Raw genomic sequence first — 9,919 nt, 5'->3', positions numbered from 1 at the left:
AGTGTAGTTTAAGGGGGGGGGGGCACAGAGACACTGACTGGTGGAGAGTTTAGAGGGCGAGAAGCAGAGGAGAAGAAGGGATACATTATTGGTGGTGGAGTAGTGCGAGTGGAGAGAGAACCCCATGTATGTGGATTAGTGTCGCCTCCTCTTTCATGTCGGCGTTTTTTGGGTGGTAACCTGATCACTGGGCCCTAGCACTAGTGAGCCCAGTGGGAAAGACTTCCTGACAGATATCCCGTCCATTCTCAGCCCAAATGTTTTTCCAAGGCTTCTCCTCTGCCTTTGATGTGGCCTCCTCCTCAACCACGCAGGGTCACAAGCTACCATGTCAGGCCAGATAGTAGAAGGCCAGCACTGGAGCTGCTTACTGAAAAGGGGAAGAGAAGGGGGGGGGTCGCTCTAGGCTGTTGTTGAAAAATCTTGCCCCATAGTCTAGACCTGTCTTGGTTGTCTCTTAAAAAGTTGACTTTACGCCCCAGATGGTCGGTCGGTCGCTTCACCTCATTCAGTCAGATTGCACCTCTGTTCCTAAGTAACGCCGACTACGTTTACATGCACACTCATTTTCCACCATTATTCCAAATACGACAATATTCCGCATTTGATAAGGGTCATGTAAACAGCACATTCCCTTTGGATATTCCTAATTAGGCCTTACTCCCAATGGGTCCTTTTCCAATAAAGACATGTGGGAAATGCCGATATTATTCGGGTTTTTGAAGCATTGTATACAGAGCATTCAGAATGCGTGTCTCATTTGAAGTTTTTACCTCAGCTTGTAACACATGGCCTCTCAGTTATTTACGGTCAGCTCTGTGTGTTGTAAACAAACCAACTATTAGAGATGCATGCACAAAAGAAAAGCCCATTTTTCTGGTCAGAAGGAGAAGCACACCTACTATTAAACATTATCAAAGAGTTGGGTATCAACAGGTCTTTGGATACGCGCAGATAGCGCAACGCCAACCTTTTCAAGATGGTGGTTGAACAAATGAAAAAGGGAGGCTGTGTGTGCGTGGTCGAACAAGTCTGCAACCAGTGGAAAACTTTGAAACAATTCCTCTTTTGATGCAAAGAGGCAAAATGACCCAAGCAGCTCCAGCTGTTCCACTTTTACCTCGGGAGCAACATGACTGCAGTTTGAGAAAGAGGGAAAGGGAAGCAAGAGGAGAAAGGAGGGAGATTCCTCTGTAGGAAGTACACTATGTCATTGCATGTAAACAGGAAAATTAGTGGAATATTCATTTTCACTTGCGATATAAACAGCTTGGTAGGAATATTGCCTCTTTTGGAATAGGGGAAAAAACGTAATAATTTGTGCATGTAAACATAGTCACTGAGTTCACTTTGATGCAACTGAGTCTTATGGAAATGTTCTGGTTTATTGGGCAGGTTAGATGTCCTTCTTCCTTACCAGAAACGCAATATGTTACTGTTACAGTTCTAGAAATATTTGGCTTATTGTGTTTTGTTCATTTCGTCTTTACGATTTTTTGTTACTAGAAGATGCTAATTCAGTTACAGTAACTGAGTTACCGCAATACATTGCTTCTCCCTTTGCAATGCAATAGATGCAGTGTGTTCCAGCAGAAAGCTGGGGGGCGCTCTAACTTCACTGTATGGCTTTCTGTGTGTGTGTGTGTTTGTGTGTGTGTGTTCCAGCTTGTCTCCTTGTCCAGACACCTTAGCGTCAGGGCAATAGTGTTCTAGCTCTAAAACGAGGACCAGACAGACAGAAGTGGGATGAATGAATTGGGTAGCAGGGGTGATAGGAGAGAGGGACAGAGAGAGAGAGAGAGGGAGAGAGAGAGGGAGAACGGATGTTGCTTCAGAATAAGGGGATGATGTGCCTGCAAAACAGTGACAAGCAAATCAGCTTTAAAACGGGGCCTCCCCGTACACACACAGACACGCAGGCATAATGGGTTGTGAGTTGTTTTGTCGACTTAAGTAAGACACGGTCTGCTTCACCAGACGGGATGTTGAGCTGGTGCAGACAGGGTCATCTTATTATTACTGTATGTCTGTCGTTTCAGTCTAGTGGGTCTCTGTGATATTGTGTTTTAAGATGTTGAAGTCAACAGTAGACATATTCAACATTCACTGCATCAAAAACATTCCTCACAACTGGATGTGCATTGTCGAGGCATGGAATGGGAGTGACGCGTATCCCCCGAACGTTCCTGTGTACTTTCAGTGTGTGTGTGTGCGTGCGTGTGTGTGTGTGGGTAGTAACTTTTACCCAGAAGTCACTGCAGCATGGAGACAGTAAACACAGTGAAACACAGTGGACACTCTGTCTGTCTCTGTCTCATTCAGATGTTCACACATGAATACATTCATTGTCTCCACACACGCACACACACACACACACACACACTCACTCATGCACACACACACACTGACTAACTGTCTGCAAAGATACAAGCAAATGTGTGACACACCAGCCCCTCAGGCTGCGTTACTGTCTGAAAACCACCCAAACCACACTGAGATAACACACACCACACTGTCACACCACACACACACAGCCACACGACAGCACACCACACCACACACACAATTGCACTGTGGGTCATACAGAACCATGAAAATCAGATACTATCCATATTGACCTCAATAAGGATAAACTGCAATCGAATATTGGTTCAGTAAATGTAGATTTTCACACTTTGATTTGAAATCCTCAGTGTGTTAGCTGTTAGCTGTGTTCAGCCCAGTGGTTCCTTTAAGTTGGTCAGTAATATCTTAAGTCTTTACCTGTGTGTGTGGTTTTCACGGTGAGCAGACTGCCAGTGGAGCAGCTGTGGAGCAGACAGCAGGCTGCTGGCCGACGTGTCGGGACAAGGAGACCCTCACCTCGCGGGTGGGGGTGTCTCCTTCGAACAAGTAAGAGACGTCTCTGGGATGTCCCAGCAGCACAGCCTGAGCAGTCACACGCTGAGCAGTCGACACTGGAGCAGTCATCACCTGAGCAGTCATCACGTGAGCGAGGTCACACGCTGAGCGAGTCACACGCCATTGGCCCATGTTTTGGTTAGTGGATGATGGGGGAGAGCAGAGCGGATGTAGCACTGTAAAACAGATGATCCTATACACTCCAGGGTGAACGTCTCCCTATGAATTACAATAATCAGACTTACAGTTTACAATCAGAGTGCTGTTCATATTGGATTGGTTATTATGTTAATGTGAGATGGTTAAAAGTTTTAAGACACTGGTAATAAAAGTCATTATCTGTGAAGATGACAGAATTATTGCTGTTTACACTGAATAAAAACTGTATTTGGACAGTGTTACCCAGTGCTTGTATTACACTGATAAACAACATTTATCAACTTCATCATGTATGATGCTGATCATGGCTGTCAGTTACCACTATATACATTAGACAATTACTACCAACTAATACTTTTTACTGTTAATTGTCAGAGAACATTAGTGAAAATTAACAGTTCTACACACATTCTAATCTTTATTTGTTTAAACAGATTATAGATTTGCTAATGTCTAACTGTCTTTAATATTACATTAAGAAGTACTGATGCAGCAAAATGTATATTAATGTCGCTGCTGTAGACTTTATATCTGTTAAATCGGCAGATATTCAAATGGAGTTCTGCATGAGTATTTTCAATAGATAAAGAAAAAAATGAAAAAGAAGAAACAGCTGAACCTCCTCAGGAGAGAGAGAGAGACAGGAAGTCCAGCATGTCAGAGATGATGTCATCTGTCCTGTTTGTGTGTGTGTGTGTGTGTGTGTGTGTTCAGGTGTCAGCTGTGAGATATGTTGACCTGTGACCTCCCGGCTGGTAGTCAGCCAATTAGGAGGCAGAGGAGGTCTGTGTTTTGTCAAAGTGTGTGTGTGTGTGTGTGTGTAACCGCAGCGTTCGTCCAGCATTACTATAAAATGTCAAAGTAAAAGCACGTGACTGCAGTGGATTCATTTATTGGAACAAAGTGTAAAATAGGTTGTCTCTGCTTCCTCTCAGCTTTTCATCTTCCTCCTCCTCTTCCTCTTCTTCTTCCTCCTCCTAATAAGTTAATTGATAATAAAGACCTGAAATAATAATTAATAAATACTAAATAAATACAAATCTGTAAACTATTTAAAAATATAGTGGTTTGAGATAAATAAATAAATGTGTGTGTGCAGTGTGTGTGTGCAGTGTGTGTGGGCGTGCAGTGTGTGTGTGCAGTGTTTTGACCCTGTGCTGACCTTTGACCCCTCCAGGTGTTCCAGACAGGAAGCATGTGACAAATGGGAGGAGCCTCAGCACTTCAACACCCGGCTGGACCAATGTGTCAACATCTCTGTATCGCCTAGCGACATGTCAGTCACCTCCCCGGCAACCCAGGTACACACACACACACACACACACACACACACACTGAAATATATACTTTAAAGTACCAAACTGATTATTGTTATGTTGTTATATTATAATTATTGATCCATTAATGTGTTTATCACCGTAGTTAACCATCCAAGTGCAGAACGTCCCGGCGCTGTCGGGGGGCGTGTCCTGTGTGTTTGAGGACCTAAGTGAAACCCCCGGAGAGGTTCTGGCTAAAGGTCAGGTGATGTGTATGTCACCGTCACTAAGAGAGCTGCCGACACACACACACTCCTACGGTGAGACACACACACACACACACACACACACATTCTGTGTTTGTACTGTGTTTTTTATGAGTGTGGATGTTCTCAGTCAGTGTGGATGTCTTCAGTGATATTGTGTCGTTGGTTTCAGGAGAGAAACGTGTTGTTCAGCTCAGCCTTCGATCCACTGAGACCGGACACCACTTCATCACCACCAGCTTCATCTACTACAACTGCTCTGTGCTCAACTCGTAAGTCTGGACCTCCTCAGCCCCTATTTCCTATCCTGATCTCCTTATTTCCTTTCGTTTCCTCCTCTGTCATCTCCTCTCTGTTTTCCTCCTCCCTCCTCAGAGGGGCAGATCAAGGGGGGGTAACATAATCTGTGTGGTGGGCACGCTGGTTGCTATGGTAACAGCAGCTCTGTGCCTTGGATACAGAAACACTTCCTCTCTCCACTGGGAGTGTTTAAAGTCTTTTAACATGCTGGTGTGGACAGCCGGAGGACACACACACACACACACACACACACACACACACTCGTTGTAAACATCTGCTCAGGTTTCGTCCTCTCAGGTATGTAGCAAGTCGTCAGATTCCAGTCATGATCTGAACTGGATTGTTAAACCCAGCAGGATTGTCACACAGGTGTTCGTCCTCACCTGCTGAGGTCACACACAGATCAGCTGGATGTCGACTCTGACAACAATGGACTTTAATCCCAAACACACACAGTCTGTGGTCTCACACCAACAGTGAATGAATCCACTAACAACTATCTGTGACATATCTTCTTCCTCTGAGCCACAGAGCTCCACACAGTTCCTTCATTACAACAAACACTGTAGTTTATTTATACTTCGTCCTGCTGCCACAAACACTCACTACAGCACCAAATGCGGTTTCATCCGCCACTTGAATTTGTGGACGATCAAATAGAATAACAGCAGACTGAAGGATACTTTAAGGTTTCTGTGATTATAAAAATACTACAGCGTCGTCTGCAAATGAAATATCAGATGTCAGTTTATGAACATTAAATGGATCATTGATGTAAATTAGGAGCAACAGGGGACCAAACATTAACCCCTGAGGTACAACAGATTCAACACATTGTTGGTTTGAAGCTGAACATGAGATTTGATGACTGTATACAGAATAATATCAGCAGGTGCTGAAGGTCGACTGCAGACTTCATGTTTCAAAATAAGATGAGAGTGAAGATGTGAAAGAGAGCAGAACAACCACTCTGGAAGTTATACACAATTTATCAACTATAATCCAACTTCCTCATTTAATATTTAAGGCAACACACAAATAAAATATGAACTGAATAAAATTTATTGATTATAATCTGCAGATTTAAACAGGCAGAGGTCAGTTGTTAAAGCAGAGCTCAGATTTCTGGAACAACTTTCTCACAACTGTCTCTTTCTCTCTCTCTCTCAGGTGTACTTCCTGTGTCAGCAGTGAGTTTCCGTGTCATTGGTGTAAATATCGTCACATCTGCACCAACAACCTGCAGGACTGTTCCTTCCAGGAGGGCCGAGTCAGCAGCATGGAGGTACACACACACTTAAACTGTCTGCAGGTGATGAAGATGTTGTTTCAGAGCGCTCTGGAGCAGCGCTCAATGAAATGTTACAGATTATTAAAGTATTTGTAAAAAATACTATTAGTAATATAAGTTTTTTTTAGAATAATATATTTAATCAGGTTTTTTTAGTGTATTCATTTTAGATATTTATAGTTCGTAATCTGCAGCGTGTGCACAAATGTTCCTCGTCCTCACTGAATGATGGACTGAGAGAGAGCGAGCAGCGGTGGAGGTCAGAGCTGCTCGCTCTCTCTGTCATTACATGGTTCAGTAAACAACAGTAAAGCTTCAGGTCAACAGTGAAGGGCACACACACACGCACACACACACACTCTCCTTGCTGATGTGTTCAAGGACTCTGTGACAGATTGTGATTTAAGAATCGGCTGCTGAGAGACGAGTTTTCAGAAGACAAACAAACATTTAGGGAGGTTTCAGTAAATCGGAGTATTAAACCGAACTCTGAGAGGTACGATTACAGTAACAGATTACTTCCTAACGAGCTGCTCTCAGTCTGCTCGTTATCTCGTTATCGGAGAGAGCGAGGGTTGTTTGGGCATCTCGTTGACGTGATTGGTGCTCGGTGTCATTACAGGGTGACAGTAACAACCTCTGATTGGCTAATTGGTTAATAGGAGATGAATAGCCACTTAATTGACATGAAAGCGTCCAATCACTGCAATTAATGTTAATTAGGAGGCAATTAGGCTGACTAAAGAGAGAGAGGAAGGGAGGGAGAGCGAGGAGAGAGTGTGAAAGGAAGGAAAAGAGATTCTGAATGGAGAGATTTTATTTAACCTTTAATCAACCAGGTTAAAGTCTCTTTCAAATTAAAAGTCTCCTGAAAACAAAGAGAAGTTATTTTACAGTATTCGTTTCTCGTTGCACAAACACGCAAACAATAAAGTCACTGCTCCGGGTCTTGTCTGGCGGCCATCTTGTGCGTTACAATACAAACATTTGCTGGTTAAATGAGATTTTAAGAGAAGGGAAGTTTGATCGGTGTTCTCTCAGCTCATTATCACTCGTTCCCAGAAGATGTTTCACTCTTTTCCTGCAGTCATCAGTTTCATAAAAATCATTTCTGTCTCATGTTCCTGTCGCTGTGTTTCACAGAGGTGTGACAGCGTGTCGCAGGTGAGCTGAGTGTTTGGATAAATGTCGAGTGTTTGCTGAGACACACACACACGCACACACACACTCTCACTGTCACACAGTCTCCACAGTCGCTGCTGGCGTCCGCTGTGCTCTGGTCCACTTCCTGTGGAGCTAATGGTCTTCCTGTCAGTCACAAGGCAATTAATTACGGTGGTGACGCTCGTTAATAAAGGTTTCGCCCGACTGAGAGACACAGTCCAAGTGTGTGTGTGTGAGTGTGTGTTTGCAGCCTCAGGAAGCTCCAAAGCTTGGATCTGTCACCAGCTGTCCATTACTGAACACACACTCAGTCAGCGATGACAGACTGTGATAAGCTATCTGCCTTTGTCTGCTGAGTGTGTGTTAGTGGTAGAGTCACAGAGTACAAACAGGCTGTATATACATTCATAATAATCCATTAAGACATTTCCAATAACCAATATCCGATAATATAAACTGAACAATTAGCAGCCGTTAAAGAGCCGTAGAAACCAAACCAGAGATAAAAGGAAAGTGAATGTTGGACACAAACACGACTCTGATCATGTCGCTCTGTGTCTGAAATAGATGGCTGGTTGCTAACATGTTAGCTACAACTACTTTATGAGCTGATTCTTTCTGCCCTTTCTGCCATTTTCTCTGTTTAATAGCATTCAGTTTAGGGGCTAACTAAAAAGTTTGGTTTAGGTTAGTTAATGGTTTATTTTAGCAGCTATGGTCTAAAAGTTAGGGTTAGTTAGTAGTTAGGTGTAGATAAGGGTAGCTAACATTTCTGTTTAGTAGCTACTAGTACATTTGGGTTTTCCAGACTCCAATGAGATGTTGCTGTATGTCTGCTGGGTGTGGAAGTAGGCAGCTGAATGCTGAACACTGCTACATCAACAGCTACTTCATGTGTTCACACATTGCTTGCTGCCAGCAAGAGACCTCAGTGCATCCACTTCTATGCTGATGATACCGCCTCATATTCCAACGACCTCCACACCTCTTTCATCAATTTATCTGTGTATTAACTCACCTCTCTCTCGCCACAGGGTTGTCCTCAGATCCTCCCCACCTCTGACATCCTGGTCCCGGCCGGGATGGTTCGTCCAATCACGTTGCGAGCTCGTAACCTCCCCCAGCCTCAGTCGGGTCAGAAGAACTATGAGTGTGTGTTTAACATCCAGGGGAAAGTACAACGCATACCTGCAGTCCGCTTCAACTCCTCCTGCATCCAGTGCCAGAACACCTCGGTGAGACACTCTACACTACCCAGCATGCACTGCTCCTCGGGGCAATGAAGTTGGGGGGTGGCTGTCAGTGTTCTATGTGTGTCGTAGTAGCAGGAACCGAACTATTTCAAATGGTGATACTGTATAGTATTCAGGTGTCTTTCTTTCTGTTCCGGAGAATCTGATGTGTGTAACAGCAGTATAAGTAGTACAAGCAGCAGCAACTGTAGTAGCACTAGTAGCAGTAGTAGTGGAAGCATTAGTAGTGGAAGCATTAGCAGTAGAAGCATTAGCAGTGGAAGCATTAGCAGTGGAAGCAGAAGCAGTTCTAGTAGACCACCAAGACAGTGGTGGCCCTAAAGGTTAGAGATGCGAGCTTGTGACTGGAAGGTCGTCGGTTCAATTTCCGGACCGGCAGGATAAATCTGGGAGGGGAAGTGAAGACGGTCAGTGGCAGCAGATCAGACTGTGGTTCCAGGTATGAAGGTGTAACAGTGTGAATGTTCCTGCAAAACTGAACCTTCCCTGAATAAATATAGGTTATCGGTGGTTGTCATGGTGACACTGTATGTTGTGACATCACAGTATGACGGGTACAGCACTGATGGAGGCGTCAGAGAGACTGAACAGAATAAAACACACTGAGAGGAGGGTGAAGGTGACTCTGTCGACTATGAGACAGACTGCAGCATCAGCACACACACACACTGACACACTGCCACACTGACATATACACACACACACACACACACACACACACACACACACTCACAGTCGAACAGCTTTTTTTCCACTGGGTTTAAAAACTGATGACATTACCAATCGGACCACAACCTCCTTATCTTCACCCTGATTGAGCAGCAGTACAAACGCTGTGTCTCAGTGTGAATCCTTCCACACTCACACTAACTCCATCAGTGCATTCTGAAATAGATGGCTGGTTGCTAACATGTTAGCTACAACTACTTTATCAGCTGATTCTTTCTGCCCTTTCTGCCATTTTCTCTGTTTAATAGCATTCAGTTTAAGGGCTAACTAAAAAGTTTGGTTTAGGTTAGTTAATGGTTTATTTTAGCAGCTATGGTCTAAAAGTTAAGGTTAGTTAGTAGTTAGGTGTAGATAAGGGTAGCTAACATTTCCGTTTAGTAGCTACTCGTAACATTTGGGTTTTCCAGACTCCAATGAGATGTTGCTGTATGTCTGCTGGGTGTGGAAGTAGGCAGCTGAATGCTAAACACTGCTACATCAACAGCTATTTCATGTGTTCACACATTGCTTGCTGCCAACAAGAGACCTCAGTGCATCCACTTCTATGCTGATGATACCGCCTCAGTAGTAGTAGTAGTAGTAGTAGTAACAGTAGTA

The 9,919-nt window shown here is 43.9% G+C and overlaps 2 protein-coding genes across 2 annotated transcripts in view; one reads left to right on the top strand and one right to left on the bottom strand.

Annotated features, from left to right (window-relative positions):
* LOC118324143 overlaps nt 1-8,623 on the top strand; it is a 16,202-nt gene extending 7,579 nt beyond the window's left edge. Inside the window, exons 12-17 of the mRNA XM_035656299.1 lie at nt 2,792-2,892; nt 4,238-4,361; nt 4,483-4,639; nt 4,758-4,857; nt 6,056-6,170; nt 8,375-8,623. Coding sequence (XP_035512192.1) covers nt 2,792-2,892; nt 4,238-4,361; nt 4,483-4,639; nt 4,758-4,857; nt 6,056-6,170; nt 8,375-8,623 — 846 coding nt within the window. The remainder of the gene's footprint in view (nt 1-2,791; nt 2,893-4,237; nt 4,362-4,482; nt 4,640-4,757; nt 4,858-6,055; nt 6,171-8,374) is intronic.
* A 259-nt stretch (nt 8,624-8,882) lies between these two features.
* The window catches only part of LOC118324142 (plexin A3-like), a 10,844-nt gene continuing 9,807 nt past the window's right edge, over nt 8,883-9,919 (bottom strand). Inside the window, exon 11 of the mRNA XM_035656297.1 lies at nt 8,883-9,020. Coding sequence (XP_035512190.1) covers nt 8,883-9,020 — 138 coding nt within the window. The remainder of the gene's footprint in view (nt 9,021-9,919) is intronic.

The sequence above is a fragment of the Morone saxatilis genome, unplaced genomic scaffold, assembly GCF_004916995.1.
Source record: "Morone saxatilis isolate NCDOM2014 unplaced genomic scaffold, NCSU_SB_2.0 Contig15, whole genome shotgun sequence".
Classification (NCBI taxonomy): Eukaryota; Metazoa; Chordata; class Actinopteri; family Moronidae; genus Morone; species Morone saxatilis.
This window is presented reverse-complemented; position numbering and strand designations above follow the sequence as displayed.